The following is a 25152-nucleotide window of genomic DNA, read 5'->3' as shown; positions in this document are numbered from 1 at the left end:
TCAATTAGTATAAAAACTCAAGAACTCTGATTTGTTCAGTTGGTGAATACCATTAGTCTTGTTTACCAGAAAGAATGGCGGCGGGGAGGGGGGTAACAAAGAGAACCTGCAAAATCTGGGTGGCCAAAATCTAGGGAAGAACAAGAGGGAAGAAGATGAAGTCGACAACGTGGGAAGTGGGAACGATGGGAGAAAAATGGAAACAAATCTTGGACAACCATATTTACAACCGGGTCTAAAAAATGGGTTTTTTTTTTTTTTTTTTGTTAAAACAGGTCATAAGATGGGTCACTTTCACATAAAACCTTGCTTTCTAATCTAAGTCGTTTATTAAGAATACGCCACATATCAAATTGTGGTGCCGCACTGCTGTGCACAGCAGGGAGATGTGCACAACCGAGGATTTTTTCCTCCAATTAATGTAATGGTTTATTGTTAGTTTAATGTAATTAGTGTTATAAAATAAAGAGAAAATATAGAATACAAAGAAGAAAGACAAGATGAGTTCAATCAGAAGTAATTCATTCAGTTGAGTGCATTACATATTTATAGTAGAAGGAGCATCTACTCTGATATGGAAATACAATATATGATTCTTGCACACAATAAGATATTCTTGATATGGAAAGATAGACTGCCGCCCAAGATAGAAGGTGCATAGAATAGAAATATTGACTGCCAACATTGCGTGTTAAGATCACTGTAATCTTCAATTAAGATGGGAATGTGAATCACCAAGATTGTATGCTGAGGTGGTTGAGATCTTCAATTGGAAGTATTGTCTATTGGGGGGGGGTGATGGATATCCATAATCAATATTATTTATAACACTCCCCCTTGGATGTCCATCAATAGATAATGTTCCTCGTTAAAACCTTACTAAGAAAAAACCCTGTGGAAAAAATCTTAGTGAAGGAAAAAGAGTATACATATCTAAGTAATACGTATTGATAGCTGCCTCATTAAAAACCTTACCAGGAAAACCCAGTGGGACAAAACCTTGGTTAAGGGAAAAATAGTGCAACATGTATTTTACTCCCCCTGATGATAACATCATTGAGTATCTTTAAGTATGTACATTCCAATATCATATATCAGCTTCTCAAGATTTGAAGTATGCAACTTCTCAGTAGATAAATCTGTCAAATTATCACTTGAACGAGTTTGTTGAACATCGATTTCACCATTTCATTGAAGACCATGAATGAAGAAGAATTTCAATGAAATATGTATCGTTCCATCTCCTTTGATGTATCATCGCTTCAATTGAGCTATGCATGCAGCATAATCTTCATATAATATTGTTCAAACCTCTTCTTCTAATAAAAGATTGCATGCTTCCTGAATATGATGTATCATGATCTAAACCAAATATAAAATAGCTAACATTCACTTGTAAATAAATAGCCTATTTGAGATCTAGTTGTATATAGATCAGATAAAAATCTTGCATATGCATAACAAACAAGTAAGTTGATGTCCACATTCATAAAATAATATCATGTCAATAATTTTTCGAATATACTGAAATATATGATTTATAACATTTTAGTGTTTTCATATTGGAGAAGAGATAAATCTTGCTAATACACTTATAGAAAATACTATATCTGATCTTATACTATTAACAAAATACATTAATGCCCCAATTGCACTAAGTATGGTACTTTATGACCAAGAAAATTTTCACTATTTTCTTGTGGTCGAAATGAATCTTTCTTTATATTGAGCGATCTCACAACCATTGGGGTACTCAATGGATGTTTTTATCTAGATAAAATCTCTTCAAAATATTCTCTATATAAATTGATTGATGAGCGAATATTTCATTCGTCAAATGCTCAATTTACAAGTCAAGACAAAACATTGTCTTTTCAAGATTTTCATTTCAACTTTCTTCAAATAATCTTCTGTTTTTGGAAACTCTTCAGGAGTTCCAATAATATCAACATATACACTTATTATAATAAAGTTAGATCCATTTTATTTAATAAAGGCACAATAATAAATTGGATCATATATTATTCATTTAGTAAATATCCACTAAGGAGATTATACCATATATGTCATGATCATCTCTGAAGTCTTATTAAACAAACTTCCTAGGAACTTTTATATGCTTCAGTCATTTTGAATCTTTTAGAGATTTTCATATAAATTTCATACTCGAGTGAGCCATATAAATAGGCTGTAATAATATCCATTAGACGTATGTCAAAATTTTCATATACTGCCAAATTAATAAGATATCTAAAGGTGATTCCATCCACCACAAGAGAACATGTTTCCATATAATCAATGCCAGGCATCTGCAAAAATTCTTGTGCCATAATTCATGCTTTATATATCACGATTTCATTCATTTTCTCATTTCATTTTTCGCAAAAAACTCAATTGTACCCCACTGGCTTTATACCTTCAGATATTGGACTATAGGTCCAAAAACTTTATTTTTCAAGCGAATTCAATTCTGCTTGAATTGCGTCTCTATATTTTGGCCAATCATTTCTTGATTTATATTCATCAAAAAATTTATGTTCAAGATCCTCGTCTTGTTGTATTATTTCAACAATAACATTATATGCAAAAATGTTGTCGACAACTTTATCTTTTCGGTTCCATCTTTTTCCTGTAATAACATAACTAATCGAGATCTCTTCATTATTTTCAGGTACCTGAACCTCTTCTGGGGTTTTATAGAAAGTTATGTCTTCAGGATTTTCATAATCAATTGTCTCCATTTTATGACCATCTTGATCATTTGCTCCTTTCTTTTTCTAGGATTTTATCCTTGGAACCGATTGGTCTTCCACATTTTAAACGTGGTTTAATTTCATTTGCACTGATAGATTGTCATGCTGGGACATCAATTCTAATTGAAGCATTTACAGCTGGAATATGAGATTTAGTAACTCTTAGCAAGTCAGCAAATCTGGCAGTTGATTCATAATATTTATTGCATTATCCTTCGAACTTCAAGTTCACAGTGCGAGGATCTAAAGAGATAATGATAATGCATACAATCAATCTCTTTTTCAACTGTTTATTCTCTCCTCCTCATGTTGGAAAAACTAATTTATTAAATGAATCTCCTATCATTGGCAATATATTGCATTATATAAGGAGATTTATATCCAACATATATTCCCAACTTTATTTGGGAACTCATCTTTGTGCGATGTGGTGGAGCAATTAAAACATAAGCCGCACATAAAAAAAAAAATTTTAAGATGATAAATATTTTGCTTTTGACCATAAGCCAATTGTAACAGGGAGAATTTATGACAACCTTTGGCCTAATGCATACAAATGATGCTTTGTTCTCATAACCAATGGTTTAGCTATTAATTGGAGACATTTAATAAATGATTTTGCTAAACCATTTTGGATATAAACATAAACAACAGGCTATTCAACTGTGATCTCAGTTGTTATACAATAATCATAAAGCCTGAGATGTAAATTCACCAGCATTATCAAGATAAACTGTCTTTATCTTATAATTCATAAATTATGCTCTTAATCTCATTATTTGAGCAAACAATCTCGCAAACACCAAATTGCGAGTTCATAATGAACATACATGTGACCACTTTATAGATGCATCTACTAAAATCATATATTATCTGAATGGTCCACATGATGGGTGAATGGGCCCATATATTTCACCCTCTATACGTTTTAAAAACGTAGAATGTTCAATCTCAACTTTAGCTGGTGATTATTTAATAATAATTTTTTCTTGAGAACAAGCAATATAAGAAAATTCACTTAATTGAAGAATCTTCTGGTTCTTCAATGGATGACAATTGAATTTTCAATAGTTTTTCGCATCATACTTGATCCGGGATTGTCCAACCGGTCATGTCAAATAATAAAATTATTAGAATTAATGTTCATTTGATTTACCCAAGCATGTGTTTCAACCATGCGATATTTGTGTAGTACAAATTGGGAGAAATATCTAATACCTTTGTATAGATATTTACTTATACCATTATTTGTAGAATTGTAGTCTCAATCTGATAATCATTTTGGCAAATAACTTTGAAACTTAATAAGTTTCTTTGAGACTTACTACAAAATAATGAATTATTCATAGCCAATTTTATCTCTCAGATAATAATAGATTAGCTCTTCCGGAGCTTCCAATCAATGTTGTACTACCGATTTTATATGAACATTGGCTTCCGCATCATTAAATAAGAGAAATATGTATATTTTTCTCTCAGTATAATATGCGTCACAGCATATAAGAGAATATTCACATTCTTCATCAAAATGAAACAAAATATATTAAAAGATATAAAGAAAGTCAATAAAAAAATTATAGAGGAAAAATATTAAATTTAAGATAAACCAACATATGAGATGAGATTTGAAGAGAAAAGAACTACAAACTAATATAATATTATTTTTATTTTTATTTGAATTCTACTAACATAATCAAATCTTCAACTATTATCTTCAAAGAAGTTTGCAGCATCTAGATGTGTAATATCTGTGAGGCCATCAAAATCATTCATTTTATAGGCAAAAATTGCTCAAGTATCATGATTTTGGAAAATCCAATTTATCTCCACATTATTTTTATTTCTTTAATTAAGGCTTGAGAAATCTTAATTAAATATTGTGGAGTATGACAAATACATGTCTAATAGCTTTCATACCACATCGGTAACAAATATTATCTTCACTTCTTGAATTGTTATGTTGAGAATCCTTATTGTTCTCTTATTTATTTCTATAATAATGACGGTAATTATTTCGTCTTTTACCTCATCCTCTTCCACAGTCATGACCATAATTTTAATTTTGTCTTCTTTCAGGCATATCATGAATTGTTGCATTCACTTCAGGGAATGGAATAGAACCAGTAAGACGAGCTTCATGACTTTTCATTAATAGTCCATTATTTTACTCAGCCACAAATAGGCATGATATCATTCAGAGTATTTCTTAAAACTCCTTTTACAATATTACTATTGTAACAACAAATCTGAAACTTGAAAATTTGCTGGGATATTTTCATGAATAATATTTTCTCCTTATAATTTCAAAAGAGAATTAATTTCAAAAACTACAGAAATGTATTTATTTATAGTTTCAAATCTTGCAGTTTCATGTGCATCTGCAGAACTGTATTTATTTACAGTTTCAAATCTTGCAACTTCATGTGCATTTGCATAACTGTATTCATTTACAGTTTCAAATCTTGTAACTTCAAGTGCATCTGCAGAACTGTACTTATTTGCAATTTCAAATGTTGCAACTTCATGTGCATCTGTAGAACTGTATTCATTTACAATTTCAAATCTTTCAACTTCAGGTGCATTTAATAATATTTGTGGTGCAAAGCTAGCAACCACTATATACAATAAATAAAACCACAATCGTTAAAGCAACATAATATCTTATTATTTGATTGATTCTTAGATTCAATAAAACACATACATTTTTATCATGATGCACTTACATTTCAAGATGGACAAGGTAAACTCCATTGTTTACAAAAACGTGCGAGGAGGTCGATCATTCTTTTCACTTTGGAATAGAAAACATAATGATACATAGTCTGCTGTCTTTCTTCTCAAAACTCAATACTTCGAACGGATTCGTTCTTCGAGCGGAATCGTGCTGATAACATGTTATAAAATAAAGAGAAAATATAGAATACAAAGAAGAAAGACAAGATGAGTTCAATCAGAAGTAATTCATTCAGTTGAGTGCATTACATATTTATAGTAGAAGGAGCATCTACTCTGATATGGAAATACAATATATAATTCTTGCACACAATAAGATATTCTTGATATGGAAAGATAGACTGCCGCCCAAGATAGAAGGTGCATAGAATAGAAATATTGACTGCCAACATTGCGTGTTAAGATCACTGTAATCTTCAATTAAGATGGGAATGTGAATCACTAAGATTGTATGCTGAGGTGGTTGAGATCTTCAATTGGAAGTATTGTCTATTGGGGGGGGTGATGAATATCCATAATCAATATTATTTATAACAATTAGTTATTATTCATGAATATTAATAAAGAGATACAGATGTATTCTGCAAAATTAAACCTTAGTCAAATATAAATATCTAATAAGCTAGAAGTCTAGCTTAGTAATATGGTAGTATCTACACCTAATGAATGTAATACTATATGGACAAAGCTAGACTTAAATTGCCTTTGTAAGATCACTGTAATCTTCAATTAAGATGGGAATGTGAATCACTAAGATTGTATGCTGAGGTGGTTGAGATCTTCAATTGGAAGTATTGTCTATTGGGGGGGGTGATGAATATCCATAATCAATATTATTTATAACAATTAGTTATTATTCATGAATATTAATAAAGAGATACGAGATGTATTCTCAAAATTAAACCTTAGTCAAATATAAATATCTAATAAGCTAGAAGTCTAGCTTAGTAATATGGTAGTATCTACACCTAATGAATGTAATACTATATGGACAAAGCTAGACTTAAATTGCCTTTGTACATGCAATTCTTGATTAATATATTTTATCTCTATCATTAGAAGTAATAAAAAAAAAAAAAAAAAAAAAAGGAAAATAAAGGAAAAAAAGAAAAAGAAAGAAAGAAAGAAAAAAAAAAAGAGGCTAGCCAGTCGCATCCAATGACCACCAGACACATATGACTATATAAACCCTTAATCCATACGAGACAAAGGTAATTGATTTCTTCTAAGCTTTGTTATTCTCTAGGCTTCGTTATTATTCAGAGTCTTTTTCCTATTGTGTGAAGTATTGACTTGATCATTGAAGACGGGTCCCTACCAACCAAGGTTGGCCCATTCCTTGGTAGCGGTAGGTTCACGGATCTAGTTAGATTTGGACGCAATACAACTTTATATATAAAATTCTCTTTTTTTTTTTTTTATTTACAAGAAAAGAAAATCCATGTTTCTTGTCAAATAAAGAAGGGTAATTAAATTTTACCTTAAAAAACGGTAATTTAAATTTTGTTGAGAATATAATAAGTACTAAAGTCATTGCTCTCTCCCTCACATTATTCTAATGATAAGGATATGATTAATCTATCATTTAAGAATAATAGGGGTAAACGTAATAAGAAAAATTTAAAGGATGTAAAGGTAATGAGTTTGGCGAAATGGACCTCCCTTTCTCTAAGCTGGACCAGGCAGTCCAACTCCAGCATCGAAACCTCCGGCAGACCACCTGTAAACTAGTGGATCCCGAAGAAGAAGAAGACGAAGAAGAAGGAAAAAGATGGGCTCTCTTCGCTTCCCTTTTTGGTTTCCTCCACCTTCGAGGAGCTCTCAAAACTCTCATTTCTCTTCCTCTCCTCCTTCATTCTCTACCGTAGGCGTGGCATGCTCCGTCGCAGCCGCAGTTGGGGTCGGGATCGGTCTTGGTGTTTCCATTACCCATAACATTATAAATCAGAGGGACCCTCTTCTCCAAAGCACCCTCAACTCCATCTTCTCGAATTTCCGACCCCATTGCTCTTCTCCATTGTGGGCTTCTGTCTCATTAGCAGATAATTCCTCCACAGCCATGGAACCCAAGACTGGCGCATCTTTCCCTTCCAGTTTGAACGACACTCGACGGCTGCTTGGTATTGGTTTGCGGAAGAAAAGTGTTTTCGGCTTGAAGAATATCGATGTGTATGCTTTTGGTATAACACTCAATTATTCTTTTTTTTAAGTTTACTGCTTCTTTATTGCTTTCTTGATCATATTGTCAAATTGTACAATGCACATCGCGCCAATTAATGAAGCAATTTGGATCTGAAATCTTATAACAGATCTTGTAAGACTTTGTACTTCTAGGTTTGGGCGATCACAAAGTGCATTTCTGTAGATATTTGAATTGTTCCCAACTTAAGTTCTAATATAGGCCATTATATTGATTATGATCCAAAGGTGTAGTGGTGTAGTGGTGTATTCATAGGAAAGTCCAAACTGACTGAAAGCAACGGTTTGGGTATTCCAAACTAAATACTGTGCAATGCTTAAATCTTAAACCCTAAAAATTTGTTCTCAAGATAATAATGTAGGGTTGTTCCTGTATTTGCTTTCAAAATGCTAATGTATTTCCAAGGATCATCTAGGTTAGCCTCCTCTTTGGCCCTTTATGATTTCATTCCATCAGGCAGTTATCAGTGTTCTTTTTTTGCTTACTAAGATTTGTGTATGACTAGATAACCTTGCCCACTTTTCATTTTCCCCATGAAGTCCCTTGAATTTTTATTTTTCCTATGCCTCCAGAAGATGATCCATTCAGGTTTCTCCTTGATCATCATTGGCATTTGTTGTTTGTCCATGATTTATGCGTTAATGTTCCCTCTTGCAGTTTATCCTAACACAGAATTGTTGTCTAAGTCATTTATTGGTTCCATTCAAATAGAAACTGAATAAGTGCTGCATGAGTATGCAGAGTGTGATTTCTTGATAAAATTGTGAAAAGAAAAGTTATTGATAATCATGTAGGCAACAAGAATATACTAAGGGGCTTTGTCATTTGGCAGCCACTTTACATAATTTTAGTTAACCTAGATGCTTGTTTTGTCCTTCTGATCCTTACTTCTTTGTCTGCAATTGATTATTATGTGATTTTCGAAGACACTGAAGTAATTTACTCTCTGTGCAAAACTTCAAAACTTTCTTTAACACAAGGTCTCTTAGTACTTTCCCATTTTGGAACACTTTACTCTCTGAAGTTTGATCATGAGGACAGTGGTGCCTTCCCACAGGTGTTTATGCCGATGAAAGTGACATTAAGAACTTGCTGGGTGAGAAATATGGAAACCTTTCTGTTCCCTTGCTGAAGGAAAACAAAGAATTCCAGGAAGATGTATTGGAAAAGGATATAGGTATGACTGTTAGACTACAAATAGTGTATGGCAGATTGAGCATCAGTTCTGTACGTAGTGCTTTTGAGGAATCTGTAGGAAGTAGGCTGCAAAAATTTGGGGGATCAGATAATCAAGAACTGCTTAAGAGGTATTTTCTTTATAAGCTCTCTCAGCCATATGTTTTGACTGATATCTGGCCACTTCTATTTTTGAATGCCTAGATTGCATGACACAACCATGTGGGTATGTTCATTCCTTTACTTTGACATAATATCTTCTTATTTTGGTTTATTAATTTATTTCATGCAGCTCATTTGCATATGCACATTTTGTATTGAATAAATAATAAGTTTTTGAATCTTATTTCTGTACCTTGGCCATTTAAAACTGTAATACATCTAAATACAACTTTATTCAAGCACATTTTTTCTTTCTTAATATAGTCAGGAAAAATTCTTGTCTTTCCACTATCTGTTTAGTTGTCTTGATTGTCTGCTCTTCTCTTGTTGATGCTTGTAAACCAAGATTCATTTCTTTGCAGGTTCACTTCCCTGTTTAAAGATGACTATAAGATACCAAAGGGATCTATAATAGAAATTTCAAGGGAAAGGGGTCATGTACTTTGCACTAAGAGTAAGCATATTTTCTCTCTATCCTTATCTAATTAACCCAATGATACTCTTCTCTCCTCTTACTTGTTTGCATACAATTGTGCCCCCTAACACCCCCTCCCCAAACCGTAGCAGAAGCCTTGTGCACTCGGTTGCCCAAACCCTGTTGTAGCAGAAGCCTTGTGCACTCGGTTGCTCTTTTCTTTTCTTCTTCTTTCTCCGATGCTTGAATTACTTCAACTCTTATGTTACATGGTTCGCTTTAAGTCTTATTCATTGTGAGGAAGAACTGAATGGCATAAGTTTGGATCACATTGCTCAAAAACCTCGAATTGTTCAACCCCAAACCACCCCCTCCCCCCCAAAAAAATAAAAATGCATGGACTTTGTTTTAAATGTGTTATTTATTTGTTTTAGATGATGATATAGGAAAGAGAATTGTTCTCACTGTCAAGATACTTTTTTCCTGAACAAATTCCAAATAAATAGTTTACCATGTTGCCAACTTCTTTTAAAAACATTCCCATTCTTGCTCTCAAAAGCTTTTTACCTTGCTCTGCATATAAAAGGAAAACATGGTAATTTCTCCTGTCTGATGAGTTCCATACTGTTCTGCAGTCTGGGAAGTAACTGAGTTCAAGGTATGTTTTTTAATGTGAACATTGCATAGTAGGTTACAGTTGGTATCTCTTGCAAGTATAGGATTAAAAGAACCAAATGTAGAGCATTGGCACTCACAGGTAGCCATTTTGGATCATAGTTGCCAACGCATTGCTCAGGCATTCAGGTGCCTTGGTCTCCTTGTCGGTGTCAGTTTGCACATAGCCCCTTTCCAACATCTTGGGTCACCTAGATGCCATGCCAACTTTATTCAAGATTTCTGGACTCTGGAGGACTAACATGGCAGATCAGATCATTAACTTTATAGACTATGATCTGGATTGGTGTGAATATTGTGCCTTTGTCCATTTAAGTTGAGTATTTGAGGTCCTCCCCACTTTCAATCGAAAGAACTAGGATGATATTTATTATGACAATGCTATACATGCATAGATAGAGGGGATGGTATAATATCTGGCCCAAAGTGGTTGAATTAGGTTTGGTATTTTTTTTTTTGCTAAAAGTGGAGTTCTTTAATTAACATGTTATGTTCTCGAAAATGGCAGAAACATGGCTTGGATAAGCTTGTCTTTCAAAGTGTCCCCGAAACACTTCTGCAGTGTCATGTCATATTGAAAAATAAAATTGACTATTCATTTGCATAGTTGTCAAGGCAACACCTAGACATCTGGGTGAGTTTCCAAGGTTTGAGTGGTTGCCCACCTTAATCTAACTTAACAAGACAGGTCCCTTAGGACTCCTGGCGTCTTTTTTTTCATTTATACTGCAATTGCTGAATTTATTAGATGCCGATTCCTCTATATCGAAAAAGTGTCTCCTCCTATTTGCTCTGACTCGTTTGCTCCCGGAATTGTGGGGCCCCGGCCCCGGTCGCGCTTTGGGCGGGTGGTTTTTCCTCTTAATAATGTTGTTTCTCACAATATTATTTTATTGGCTTGTGTACTGGTTACATAGGTGATAATTATGGGATCATTTAGTACCTAAATAAATAAATCAAGGATGAAATCAAGCTTCACCAGTTCACTTCCCTTGTTCTCCTTGTCTAACATCATCTGCCCCCCAGTAGGCAATGTTGCTTCTAACATGGTGTGATTGTTGACTTCTTATAATGCTGTAATGATGTCGCTAGGTGTAGTGGCAAAATTAATGCGTAAATTCATTCTTTACTTGTTGATACATTGCTATAAGCATAACTACATTATCATTATCCCAGATATGATGGATACGTGATTAAAACTATGTAAAGTAGGATGTCTAGGGTTCCTAGGCAGGCACCTTCTCGCATAGGCACTGGGGTGATCCTCAATGCCTTGGGTTGCTTAGGTGCCTTATTTATTTTCATTTGGGAACCAATATGGCTAGTCTTGACTTTTCAGTCCATGATTTTATCTGTGCTAAATTATCAGTACCATCCTTCTAATACCTACATGACTTCTTGTCTCTATGACCTTGTGGCAATCAGAAACTTAAACATTGTCTTTTCGCTTTTCTTCAGTTGAGGGTAAAGAAGTTGGAAGCATAGAGAGCAAGCTCTTGTGTCAGGCAATTCTAGATCTTTATGTTGGTGAAGATCCATTTGATAAAGAAGCCAAACAGAATGTTCAGCAGAATTTGGCTTCCCTTGTAATATAATAGGTAATCAGTTTTGAAATAACTGGGAAGGATGTGTACGTTATTTCTCTGCATGTGGTAATGTGTAAACTTGATGCTACTGAATATTTATTGAACCTATGGAATTCCATCAATTTAATTGATAAGGTTCTTTGAGTTTTTCCTTCCTTATTCTCCCTCACTCTCCCTGCCACCAACTTCAAATACTAAAGCATAAGAAAGACTGGGTACTATTTGCCAACATGGGAACATTTTAGTGACAAATTAGCAGTCTAGACGGTGACTTCATTCTGATTACATTTCCCTTTTGTCATGGATGTTGGAATATTTAAGCATTCATAAATATCTACTGTAGAAGGAGCCTGCCCTTGTGGTCTTGATGGGTGATGCCAACCCTCTTCTTGCTTCTACTGATGTTGGTGGGTATACATCACGAGTAGATGGAGAATTTGTTTTTAGCCTGTTTTGTGGAAAAATATATGACTCTGCCATTGAGCTGATTCTGCAACCAAACAGATAGAGAGATACGGAACTGAAGAAAGTTCAGCCGGAAGGGAAGTTTGAACAAGAAAACCAAGGATGCAAAATTGGCTAGAGCTCACTTACAGTTGGTTTTCTAGATTGTCTTCATGGTCTGCATGTCAATACACCATGAATATATGTTTGGTGATACAAAAACTATATGGGATCAGAATTTAGAAGACTCAGGTTTATAGCTTCTATATGATATATGTGCATGTTACACTCCCCATATAATGTGGACATTCACAGATCCAGTTTACCACTCAACTAAGAAACCATAATTGCTGGATTTAACTACTTGGGAACTATTAACCTCGTACAGCATAAGGTCGAAGCCCTCTTTGGTATTCCTCTTCCAGTTAGCCTGCCAATTAGGATATTTGGAAGTGTTTGGATAGAGCAAGGTATAGCTTAGCAGGCCCTACTGTATTGCTCCACCTTTTGTTATTGTTCATTTCTAGATCCTTTTTCAAACTTCTCTAGCTTCTTCCCAAGTCTCAAAAGCTTGAAATGGTGCTACATCTATTGCCCACTTATTCACTTAAAAGACTGTGTCGTTGTTCATCTCTATGATCTTTTTCAAACTTTTCTAATTTCTTCCTAAATGCCTAAAGCTTGTACTGTTACTGCATCTGTTGTCTACTCAGAAGTGTGTCTCTGCCCAAGATAGGCCTTCTCAGAAGAATGCTTGGATTTGTAGTGTAATTGTTTTTCAGGAAATATTATGTTGAGGTTTCTGTTCAAGCTCAGCAGACTCAAAAGAACCTTATTAAGGCATGAAGAGTTGGGAGGTATCCTGCATAGGGGTGTTGACCAAAAATTAAGAATTGCATATGGGTGTTGACTGAAAACTAAGAGTTGCAATAGCAACTGAAGTTGTACAATTGCTGCATTAGCTCAGTAACTGCATCTTGAACCACCATGGCTCATCCGTTTTGCCATCATCCCCTACATCATGGAGGTTCGACAACCAAGATTGGAATTTGAAGTCACTTTGAATCATCTCATCGTTTGGCTAACAGAATCAATGGGAACATAGACCCATGCTTCGATGGCTCACCTAATTTCATGGCCTTCAACAGCATAACAGTAATCCTTGATCAATCAGGCAGAGGCTATGAGGACTGTATTAAATTCTGGAACTGTGTAACAGTGTAAGCATCAAAGAGCTATATACAAGGCCTTGTTCCATAGGTATATGTTCATCACCATTGCTGGTAGGCTCAGATCAATCGCTATTGGTCTTCAACATCTGTCAAGAAAAGGGGTGTTCTGGTTTCATGAGTTCTTTGTGGAAGTGGTGTTAGTACTTCTCAGTTATAGCATCAATGTATCATAATATCAGCATGATCAGTTTGTTCTTAATTGCCTATACAAAAATTGTAGCATTAGATAGAATCGAGCTCCTCTGTTTTTTTTTTCATTTTGTGCTCCCGTCGTGAACCATACAGCTGTGGGTGCACCATTTCATTAAGTCCGCAGTTGACCTCGAATTCAAATTCATATTTGTTGATGTGGTTCATCCAATCCATAGACTGCACGTCGGCTCACAAAATCAAGAAGCAGAGGAGCTCAATCATGACCATTAGTCCTTCAATTCACTTTCTAAGTTTTTATTTGGTTTGATTAGATTTCCTTTGATTTTTCCTTTCAACCAACATGGCCGTAGTCCTTAAATTCAAATTTCCACTCATGTACTTTGTCTTCCTTTGATGGGTAATAATTCTATGCTTATGCTATTAACAAGATTGGAACCGACCGGCCAGACGATAGTTAATCGGGACGAATCTAGTCGGAGTGATTTGTTAATGTGTTGAACATAATCCTAGTGATTGAAACTAGCTAATAGAACCGGTTGGTATATACATAGATTCTAAGAACATTCTGATCTTTTTAAATTATAGACATGTAATTACTCTATAATCCCTATATAAGAGTCCAAGAGGTGATGACTTTTATGCTTAAAAGAAAGAAAAGAATGATCGAGGGTAACATCATAGAGTTTTTTTTTTTGGGGTAGAACATGGAGTTTTCATTTGTCTTGATGGAAACCCAAGACCCCAAAACATCTTGAATTGCAAATTGCAACTTGCAACTTGCAATAATTAGAGTTTTTTAAAAACTTTCTTTCCAGTGTTATGTACGCATAGTCGTGGATTAGTTAATAATCGTGGGTTTTTAGATTTGGAACATGTACTTGTAGGTCTAGCATCCAATTTTGATGTCATGTTGTTGCATCTAGAACTTCTTCGAGAGCTGGATACTTGGATGACCACTTGAAGACTTCTACAGCCGAATAGGAATAGCTGAGATGCTTGCACTCACAAAGAAAACAAGAAGGGGGCCGGCCTAGTATTGGCCGAACCGCCTCCGACGCCCAAGTTAGTCTAAGCAACAATAGAAGACCTTGAGAGAGTTTTCAAGGCGTAGTGAATAATGGTAAGATGAATTTTGTACCTTTCTCCTTGTAGGATGAAGGTTTATATAGAGGATACCTGGAGGCGGCGTCTCCTTGTATTTCGCCTATTCTATTGAAGAGTGGGCGAGAGATCTTAGGAAGCACACTCCCTTCTTTGGCGGGCCTAATAGAGCCGTTATTCACTTATCCATCTCCCCAAGTCTTGGAACGGATATGTTGAGTAGTTATTGTAACTGGCCATTTTGACTTGGTCGTCTTCAACGTCACTCTTAGACTTAGTATTGAAGGTCTTCTTATCTTTCGTACTCTTCTCACACATGGCTCCCGAGGGGATAATACGCACTTGCCCAAGTGGGTATGTGCTTTCTCCTGAAAAGGTTCTATGAGTCTCCCAAGGGAAGGGAGCACACTTACCCGAGTGGGTCCCTCTCGAGGGACTCTTCAAGTCTTACTTGAGTGGGTATGTGTTTCCTCCCGAGGGGCTCTTCAAGTCTTACCCGAGTGGGTATATGTTTCCTCCCCAAGGGGCTCTTCAAGTCTTACCTAAGTGGGTATGTGTTTCCTCCCGAGGGGCTCTTCAAGTCTTACCCGAGTGGGTATATGTTTCCTCCCGAGGGGCTCTTCAAGTCTTACCCGAGTGGGTATATGTTTCGTCCCAAGGGGCTCTTCAAGTCTTACCCAAGTGGGTATATGTTTCCTCCCGAGGGGCTCTTCAAGTCTTACCCGAGTGGGTATATGTTTCTTCCCAAGGGGCTCTTCAAGTCTTACCCGAGTGGGTATGTGTTTCCTCCCGAGGGGCTCTTCAAGTCTTACCCGAGTGGGTATGTTTTTCGTCCCAAAGGGCTCTTCAAGTCTTACCCGAGTGGGTATATGTTTCATCTCAAGGGGCTCTTCAAATCTTATCCGAGTGGGTATGTGTTTCCTCCTGAGGGGCTCTTCAAGTCTTACCCGAGTGGGTATATGTTTCCTCCCGAGGGGCTCTTCAAGTCTTACTCGAGTGGGTATATGTTTCGTCCCGAGGGGCTCTTCAAGTCTTACCCAAGTGGGTATGTGTTTCCTCTCGAGGGGGTTCTCGGGTTACATATCCTCCACAACACATGGAAACAAAACTACTAAGGGCTTGTTTGGTTACTTGAGTTTGGAGATTTCAAATCTATAGAGTCATGGTTTATAAAATTAACTTTTTGGTTAACCTGAATCTTTGGAATAAATCTATAGATTTATCATGAAATAACATTTGTGGAGTCATGGAATGTTCTTATAGTAGGGATGAAATCTCTAGATTTCACCTCATACCCATAAATCTACAGATTCACGTTTTTAGTGTAAATATGTGAATCTCTAGATTTCATGAATCCAGGGATTCACACAACTAAATAGGTATAAATCTCTCATTTGTGAATCCAGAGATTTGAAATCTCTGGATTCATGTAACGAAACAGGCCCTAAGGAATTGGACTAGTTCAAATCAAGACCAGTTGATACCCTTAGGGGAGACATTTTCCATACTTTTTTTTTTTCTTTTGGGTTGAGAAGTCTTCACCACAAACAAGAGAGGAAGTTGAGCAAAGCTCAAGCAACCAATGAGAGGAACATGGCCAACCTCTTGGGCTCGAATCTGCAAAAAGCCTTTTTGACTTGATGATTCTCAACAAACATTGGACCCTCTAGAAGCATACATGGGTTTGAAACCAGAAATTTTGAAGCTATACGTCTAATTATTATTTTTTATGAAAGCTATCACCCTTATGCCTTCTACAATAGGTAGGATATTCAATGGGGGAGGGAGAATTAATTGATAACAACTTGATGAGTTGTTGGAAATCTGGTCTCCAAATAGTCAAAACAATTTGCAAGTGCTTCTAGTAGACCTTGTCAAAGGGCAAGAGCTTCTCCTTCGATTGTTGATGAAAAGCATTTGGGCTCCGAATTTGGTACCGAAGGCTTCCCATTGCTATCTCAAATGACCATACCAATACCCCCCTTCTTGTCCTTTTCTCTCCATGAAGCATTGATATTAACTTTCACGTAAGGGGGATGAGAGTGTGCCACTTACCTTGCTGCCATCAAGAAGAAGTCACCTCCTTTAATGTAGGTTAGACCAAAACTCCCCCTGAGGCAGCCTCGTCTATAGAGAGGGTGTTGCCACTCTTATTTTATATTTGTGAACATGTATTAGTACGGAGGTGATAGTCCATATATAAAGAAAGTAAAATTAGTTTGAACCTTCATCCCTTCAAACCTTGTCTCGTTTCGCTGTACCTCCTCAGTCTATAAGCCCCAAATTTGAGACTAGTTTGAGGATAATGAGAAGGAAATTTTTTTTTTTTTTTAATTTTGAATTATACGCCAACCTTAAATTCCATTTTATATTCTCCTTCCTTTTCCTGCAACATTGCCTCCGTCTCTCTCTCTCTCTCTCTCTCTCTCTCTCTCTCTCTCTCTCTCTCTCTCTCTCTCTCTCTTTCTTGGATTAGGGATTTTTATCCGCTCCAGTCCTGACACAGTCCTCTTTCCTCCTGTTGGCCGTTAGATCGTCGACACGTGTGTTTATTCTAATCTTATGGTTATGATTATTCCAACTCTTAATCAATTCATCCCTTGCTTTTCTCTCTTCTATTTCAGGTTTTTGCGGTCTCCCTCTCCACCTCTGGCAACACCGACTACCTCTTCACTCTCTCACTATTTTTCTTCCCTATATCTTCGTGTTTGCGAAAAACTTGGGCTGGGTTCTGTGTGTTTTTCCCCATAAGTAGCCAATTTTTACTCCATAATTTGCGAGATTTTGGTTCTCAAAAATGGGGTTTCCGGTTTCCTCTGTGTGTTTTTGTTTCTCAGTTTCTCAAATTTGGCTTCTCTTCTTACCTCTCTCCTTCTGTTTAATTCTTCAAATTTCAACCAGGGTTTTCGTTTTATTATGACAAAGAAGAAAACTCGGACAACAATTTAAAAATAAAATTTCGTGGCATTCTGAATTTTCACCATTTCACATGTGGGTGTCTTCATTTCTTTCTCCCTATAGTTAGATGGTAGCAGAATGGTATAAGAAAAGCAACAACACCAAAAATATAAAAATAATAGCAGTGGCAGAGGTTGTGGTGGTGGTGGTAGTAGTAATGGGGGTGGTCATTCTTCCAAGAAGAAAATCCCACAAAGAGGTCTCGGGGTTGCCCAACTGAAGAAGATCCGATTAGAAGAGCAGCAGAAGGACTTGGTTCCTGGCGTGTCATCTCCCTGTTTTATTATTCCACTACCTCCTCCTCCTTCTCAGTGTTGTCGGAGCTGAAAAGGGAAACTATAAAATGAGATAAGAGGCATTGGTGCCTGTGGTGAATCGGTGTTGCTGGCGGTGGTGAGTCGGTGTTGTTGGAGGTGAAGAGGAAAATAACAGACACATGAAACAAGAGAGAGAGAGAAGCAAGGGATGAAATGGTTAAGAGTTGGAATAATCATAACCATAAGATTAGAATAAACACACGTATCGACTATCTAACGGCCAACAGGAGGAAACAGTACTGTGTCAGTACTGGATCGGATAAAAATCCCTCTTTCTCCTCCTTCCCTGCAACGCCACCGCACTATGTTGTCCTACCAGGCCTGCCCTCACCCCGAGGTTGTTGCTCCCCTAACCTCGTCGCTTCCCGTTGCAATTTCCCCACTCAAAGCCTCACTGGAACTGTCCTAAATGAACAAACATGCATAATTTCTATTTCTTTAATTTGCGGATTGCTACAACCATTGTCTGACATGTCGCCTGGTGTCGCAGTGTCGGCGCCTGACAACACGAACATGTCGCCCAACTTTTTTTCCAAAGGTGTAACACATATTTTATAAAAAAATAATTTTTTCACTTCAGTATACTAAGTGGTGTGTCAGTGGCATTAAATGCCTTTACTGTTAATTCATATTTAAAAAAAAAAAAAAATTCATCAACGTGGTGGCAACAAAACAAGCAACTATCAAATCACTTCTCAACTTTTACAAAAAATATCCATTTTTCGATTGCCATTGTCTTCTTAGCGTCTTCAGTTCTTCTTTGAATAAATGGGTTTTACAGGAGAAGAGATGGGTTTTATAGTTTTACTTACAAGAATTGTTGATGTGTAGGTGGAAGGCACAGAAAAGATCGAACCCAATGGCCTCCTCATGCTAACCAATTCCACTGCCAGGCGATAGAAGGGCAACGCCTTCTACCGTAGTCAGAGCCAAGAGTTGCAGCACTGCAGCAGTAGCAGAAACAACGACTTTCTTTCTTCTTCTTCTCTCTGCAACCCAGTCTCTTTCCAGCCAAAACCCACCTAGTTCCTCTCTTTCTATGCAATATCGCCGATTTATGGGCGAAAAGTCGATCTGTTGGCGATATATCGTTGATAAAAGGAAAGTATCGTGTCGCACGGTACAGTGGCTACAACTTTGAAAGCTACATATATCTTACCATTTTCCAATTGGCTTCGGCTTTCTTCAATTTCTTGTGATGCACAAGACGACGAAAGAGATTAATAGAATATGAAATGGGCGACAGGTTGGAGTTGACTTTTTTTCCTTTCTTTCTTTCCAGCGTTTCATTAATCACCCACCTGCTCCCCCGCCGCTCAGCTCATGGGGTAGCAACTCGCAAATTTTTTAGATAATGGAACCTTAATGAAGTAAAGAGAACCTTAATTAAAAAAAAAATACTCCGTCACCTAAACTTTTTAGTCTAATTTTGCTTGGGTCATGTGTATTAATGTCAAGCGGAGATTTCAGACTATCATATCTGAAATTTCGGTCGAAATTAAATTTCAACAATTAAATGTGAACGGTCAAGATCGAAATTTCGATCTAACGACCCGAAATGCTTTGCTTAACCGTAAATGCACGGGACTGAAGCAATCTGTAAGTAAGCTGGTGTACCCAACAAGAAGAAGGAGGAGGATCAGTGGTGATGGGTTCTCTTCGCTTGCCTTTCGGGGTTCCTCAACCACCGAAGCATCCTCACGGCTCCCAGGGATCTTCCAGTCCTTCCATCTCCGCCCCAGCAGGCGTGGTATGCTCTGTCGCAGCAGCTGTCGGTGTTGGGATCGGTCTTAGCCTCGCCATTACCCATGAGGCCAAAAACCAGAGGAAATTTCTTCTCCAAAGCGATCTCAACTCCATCGACTCGAATTTGGGACCCCATGGCTCTTCTCCCGTGTGGGGTTCTCTCTGTTTAGCCTATACTTCTTCAGTAATCACGAATCCCAGAACCGACTTCCCTGACATTTTGAACGACACTCAACGATTGCTTGGGACTGGATCGCGGCAGAAACGTTCTCCGTTGTATTGTTTCTGTAAGATCGTCAAGTACTACACTTTCGGTATAGCACTTCGATCTTATTGTCTCTCAAATTTTACTGTTGCTTTCTTGCTGAGATTATAGTTCAGTCCTACTGTGCACTATGCTCCAATAAGCAAGCATTTTCGATCTGAAATTCAATTTGTCTTCCCAAAAATCTTCTACTTGTAATTCTTCCGTAGCTAATGCATCTTGGTTCTGAAAATGCATGGTCATTAATGTTCCCATCTAAGATGATACGTTCAGAGTAGTTCTCCATAACCTTCATCGGAGAAAGTGGTGCATTTTGACAGGTGTTTATGCTGATGAAACCGACATAAAGAAACTGCTGAGTGAGAATTATGGGAAGCTTTCTGGCAAAGAAATCCTGAAAGCTTTACTGGAAAAGGACATTAGGTATGACTTTTAGACTTCAAATAGTGTCTGAAAAATTTAGCATCCATTCTGTACGAGATATATTTCACGAATCCATAGGAGCCAGACTGCGAAAGTTTGGCGGATCAGATAATCCACAGCTGCTTAAGAGGTATTCTTTCCTTGTGTTGTCTCAGCAAACATACTTTTTGACATCTTGCTTAATACGATTTGAGGCAACCAAACCAAATCCATCTCACTGTCGTGCAGAAATATTCTTGTCTCTTCGCTCTGTGCCTACATATCTCTTGATTAATTGTTGCTTGAGTTTTGTGGATGCTTGTAATTTAAGAGTCATTCTGTTTGCAGGTTCACTTCCCAGTTTGAAGATGATCGTAAGGTAGCAAAGGGATCGGTAATAGATCTTTCAAGGGAAAAGGGTCATGTACTTCGCACCAAGAGTAAGGAATTTCTCTTTCTTCTTGTTCTGATTAATCCAATTATACTAAAAAGGGACACGTACTTCGCACCAAGAGTACTATGAAAGTGTTCTTATTTTGAATAATCCATGGATACTCTCCTCTGCCGAATGCTTGAGTTATTTCAACTCATATTTCTGGTTCGCTTTTAGTTTTATTGATTGATTACATAGAGCTGAATTGCAGAAATTTGGACCATATACTACCCAAATTTATGAGACTTAGCGCTGGTTTTTCTTTCCTTCTACAGTTAATGGAGAAGAACTTGGAAGCATCGAGAGCAAAATCTTGTGTCAGTCAATTTTAGATCTGTATATTGGTGAAGACCCATTTGACAAAGAAGCCAAAGAGGAAATTAAGCAGGAGTTGGCTTCCTTTGTGAATTCTAAAGGTAATTAGGTGCCAAGATCTCGGGAGGAAGTCTGCATTATTTCCCTGCATATGCTTGAAGTGTAAACTTGAAATTATGAAATGGGTATCAGATTTATGAAATTTCTACAGTTTAATTGGAAGGTTCTTTCAGTTTTTCCATTCCCTGCCTTGTTCTCTCAACTACTAACTTCAACACACCCAAGGAAGGCTTCATTGTCGAGCTCCAGTCTTCCAAGAAGAAGAAGAAGAAAAAATAAGAAAAACTAGCTTTGATTGTGTTGTAATTCTCTAGAATGAATAAAGAGTATATTGATGTTTATATAAGATTACATGTAAATGATACAATAGTAATAACTAAGTCTCTAATACAAAAATTATGAAATACCTATTTAACATCCTCCTGCAAACTCAAGCAACCATCAGCAAGATTGAGTTTGGATGTAATAAATGAAAACGGGACGTAGGACGTGCCTTGACGGGAAGTAGGACGTGCCTTGGTAAGCACATCAGCAAGCTGCTCTTTGATAGAGATGAAACGAATTAGAAGATTGTCACAAGAAACTTATCACCCATAAAATGAAAGTTGATCTCAATATGTTTTGTCCTTGCATGATACACCGGGTTAGAAGAAAGATAGATTGCACCGATATTGTCATACCATAAAGTTGGAGAAGAGTCCAAGGGAATATGCAATTCGGAAAGCAAAGATTGAAGCCAAATAACTTCAATCGTGCCCTTAGCCATAGAAGAAGAGTAAAAGAGCTGAAGGCCATGAAAGAGAGTTTCCTTCAAATAGCGCAACAACCTCTTAACAGCCAACCCAATGGGCGTTAGTAGTACTAGAAAGAAACTGACATAATTTGTTGATAGAAAATGCAATATTGGGTATAGTCAAAGTGACATATTGTAAAGCCACAACCACACTACGATATTTCATTGGCCAAAGGCTTCCCATCACCATGAAACAAATAAATAGAAGATGGCTTAGGTGAACTAATGGGCTTCGAATCTACCATATGAGTGCGCTCCAACAAATCATATATGTATTGACATTGAGACAACAAAAGCCCATCTGAATATGGGGTTAGATCAATGCCCAGGAAGTAATGAGCTGGGCCCAAATCTTTAATAGCAAACTCTTTAGAAAGAGGATCCAAAACCCCTAGACAACCATAGTAGAAGGCCTAAGAACCAAAATATCATCTACATAAATCAAAATGTAAATTGGGTTGATGGAATGTAGACGATAAAATAAAGAGGAACCAACATTAGACCCATGAAAACCCATGGTCATTAAGAAAAAACGTAGTCCAGTAAACTAGGCCTGTGGTGCCTACTTCAGCCCATACAAGGACTTCTAAAGCTTACAAACATGATCTGAAAAGTGGGGATGAACATGGATTTTTATCACCTCCAGTCCTGACTCCCTCATGTTTCATCCAGTTGACTGTTAGATGATCAGAACCTGTCTTATTCTAATCCTATGGTTGAAAATTTTACAATCCTTAACAATTTCATCCCTAAAGTATCTTCTCTCCTCTCCGGGCTCTCTCTGCCTTTTTCCTCTTCTACTCTGGCAACCTCTGTCGACGTACACAGGGTGATGCCCTTGAGGAACCCCTGAACAACGATCTCTAGTGATTCTAAACTGTTCATTACGGCGTGATCGAGAGACCGTTCGTGATTCTAAATGGAGAAGACAGTACTGTGAGGAATCAGCCACACGAGAGAGGCGTCGAATGAGTTGCTTCATTGTTTTGCAGAGAAAAAGAAAATTAAGACGAAAAAGATGGAAGCAAAGAGATTGAAGAGAGGAATTTAAATGTGAAAAAGAATTATTAAAAATAAAATAGAATTTGTTTGAACAATACAGATAGGAGTAAGAAATCAAAATTCAAACTAGGTCATAGATTGTGTATGAAGAATTTTGATGTTTAAATGATTGATTACTTTCCGCTGCCAATGAAGTCGTCGAAAGAGATAGAATTGCTATTCCAGACGATCACATTCAACTCTCGGAGACCTTTGATGAGCAAGAAAAAGAATTTCTCTTGAAAAGTAGGGTTCTTACCTCCATCTGTATAGAATGAAATCATCGCAATACGAGTTTAAACTACGGAGAATTAAGACGATTATACGAGAAGCCAAGGAATCTAAAAATGAATGAACAACTAAACCTACCAGTACAGGTCCTTGTCCAGAATTTAGAGCTTCCATACTCAAGGCAGACATAAGGATACGGAATGGATCTAAGGATCCTACCTCGAGATCCATTCCGTATCCTTTAACCTATTGCATCCCATGACTACACCACACAAAGCCAACAAACAAGACCAGAAATTCAACACAACGATCCCATCCAAGAGAAGAGATTAGAAAAGCTGTGGAATTTGCAGACAAAGTGTTTGAGAAATTGAAATCGGTCACGTGGCATACTTGTAACCTCGAGCATCTGACCTTGGATCCCAGATATCGACATGGATGAGCTTCAATTCACACTTCATAGCAAAAGATGGAAACTGAAATGAGATAGCAGGGGTTGCCGGAGTAGAAGAGGGAAAAGGTAGAGAGAGCCTGGAGAGGAGAGAAGATTCTGGAGGGATATAAAATTTTCAACCACAGGATTAGAATAAGACAGGTGTTTATCATCTAATGGTCAACTGGATGAAACATGAGGGTGTCAGGAATGGAGGTGATAAAAATCCTGATGAACATACCCTGCCGGCTGAACCTTGTTGTCAGTATATGCAAGTTTTGGGCTGTTTTATTGTTCACATGAACAATATTATGCCAGTGGTGCTACTCTACTTTCTATTTCTAATGTAGAATCTTATTACACAAGTTTTAGGAGTCTCTAGAAAGTGTAGTTTCTATTTTCTGTTAGTTTCTAACATGGTATCGGAATTTTTTTAAATCAAAATATTGTTATTCTCAGTATTCTCTTCTAAAGTTTTGTTTCGGTGTTCCTCTCTTTGGTGCATAGCCACATACTGCTGTACTTATTTTATCGCTAGATTAGATGAATAAAAAAAAATGATCTATTATATTACTTACTTCATACTTATCCCAAAACTTGATTGATTACTTTGATCTTTTATTTTCTACATATCTGTTTTTCTTTGCAAACACCTATTGGATTTTGTGTTGCAAAACTTTTCAGTTATTCTTCAAGTTTTGGTCTGCAGCCAACCGCTACTGCAAATATTGTGCTACTTAGATCAGGTTTGATTATGCAAACTGATCTCTTCTATCTATTATCTGTACTTAGATTTCAGAACTTGGATCAAATTTAAAAATAGCTACATCTTCTTTTCACTTTTCGGTTTTGCATTATGCAATTTCTTTTTCTTGAATGTTTTGCATAATGAGAATTTTATTTTGCCCTATCATGATTTGGTTTGGTGTGATTGATAGCTGGTTTAGTTCTGGCTCAAGTTTAATTGGTTCAATTTTCATTCATAGTTTATTCAGTTTATGTTAGTTTTTTTTATATTTCTTACCTCATTTTAAAGTCTTATTCAATTATTGGGTTCAATTGACATTATTCCCCCTGTACTATCTTTAATTCCATATTCTATATCCATGTTTTGTTTAATTACCAATCTCTCTTATACTATATTATAATCTTTTCGTTTAGTGTTTTCCCTTCCAAGTGTGTCCTCAATTTATAAATCTAGTTCATTTCATGTTCATCACTTCTTTATTTACAAATAACCTCTTGAAAAATCTGATTTATTATAGAATTGCCATTGGGCTTATATATTTACCGGTAACCCCTTGGAAAATTCTGGTTTATTACAATGTTATCATTAGCTTAATCCACCACGGGTAGAGTTTGGAAGATGTTTCTTGAATTCAGAATTGCTAGATGAATGAAGACTATATATACCATTAAGGTCTCATTGGAAATTGTTGCTTGGGATATTTTTATATTGGATATTAATTGTCATTAATTGTCCATGTGTAATGCTACACGTGAGGGGGAGAATGATACCTTATTCTAT

General features: G+C 36.7%; 1 protein-coding gene and 1 pseudogene across 2 annotated transcripts; both read left to right on the top strand.

The window, feature by feature from the left end:
- The first annotated feature begins 7125 nt into the window (after window positions 1–7125).
- Window positions 7126–11867, top strand: LOC149028547 (fatty-acid-binding protein 1-like). The gene is made up of 4 exons (XM_089137518.1): window positions 7126–7666; window positions 8744–8993; window positions 9387–9478; window positions 11573–11867. Exons 1-4 carry the CDS (start codon window positions 7258–7260, stop codon window positions 11707–11709), a joined length of 888 nt encoding a protein of 295 aa, XP_088993644.1. The 5' UTR covers window positions 7126–7257; the 3' UTR covers window positions 11710–11867.
- A 7662-nt stretch (window positions 11868–19529) lies between these two features.
- LOC149028546 (fatty-acid-binding protein 1-like) lies at window positions 19530–21433 on the top strand (annotated as a pseudogene). The gene is made up of 4 exons (XR_016172217.1): window positions 19530–19965; window positions 20237–20469; window positions 20667–20758; window positions 21027–21433. The product of XR_016172217.1 is annotated as a fatty-acid-binding protein 1-like (transcript).
- Window positions 21434–25152: the final 3719 nt, after the last annotated feature.

The sequence above is a fragment of the Hakea prostrata genome, chromosome 1 (genome assembly GCF_041222555.1).
Source record: "Hakea prostrata isolate BN-2017 chromosome 1, UWA_Hpros_2, whole genome shotgun sequence".
NCBI lineage: Eukaryota > Viridiplantae > Streptophyta > Magnoliopsida > Proteales > Proteaceae > Hakea > Hakea prostrata.
Note: the sequence above shows the minus strand (reverse complement) of the source record. Positions and strands in the feature narration are given on the sequence as shown.

Coding starts and splice junctions, on each gene's coding strand:
- LOC149028547 (XM_089137518.1), top strand. CDS start 7,258: ATGGGCTCTCTTCGCTTCCCTTTTTGGTTTCCTCCACCTTCGAGGAGC. Junction 8,994..9,386: donor AATCAAGAACTGCTTAAGAG/GTATTTTCTTTA, acceptor ATTTCTTTGCAG/GTTCACTTCCCTGTTTAAAG. Junction 9,479..11,572: donor TCATGTACTTTGCACTAAGA/GTAAGCATATTT, acceptor GCTTTTCTTCAG/TTGAGGGTAAAGAAGTTGGA.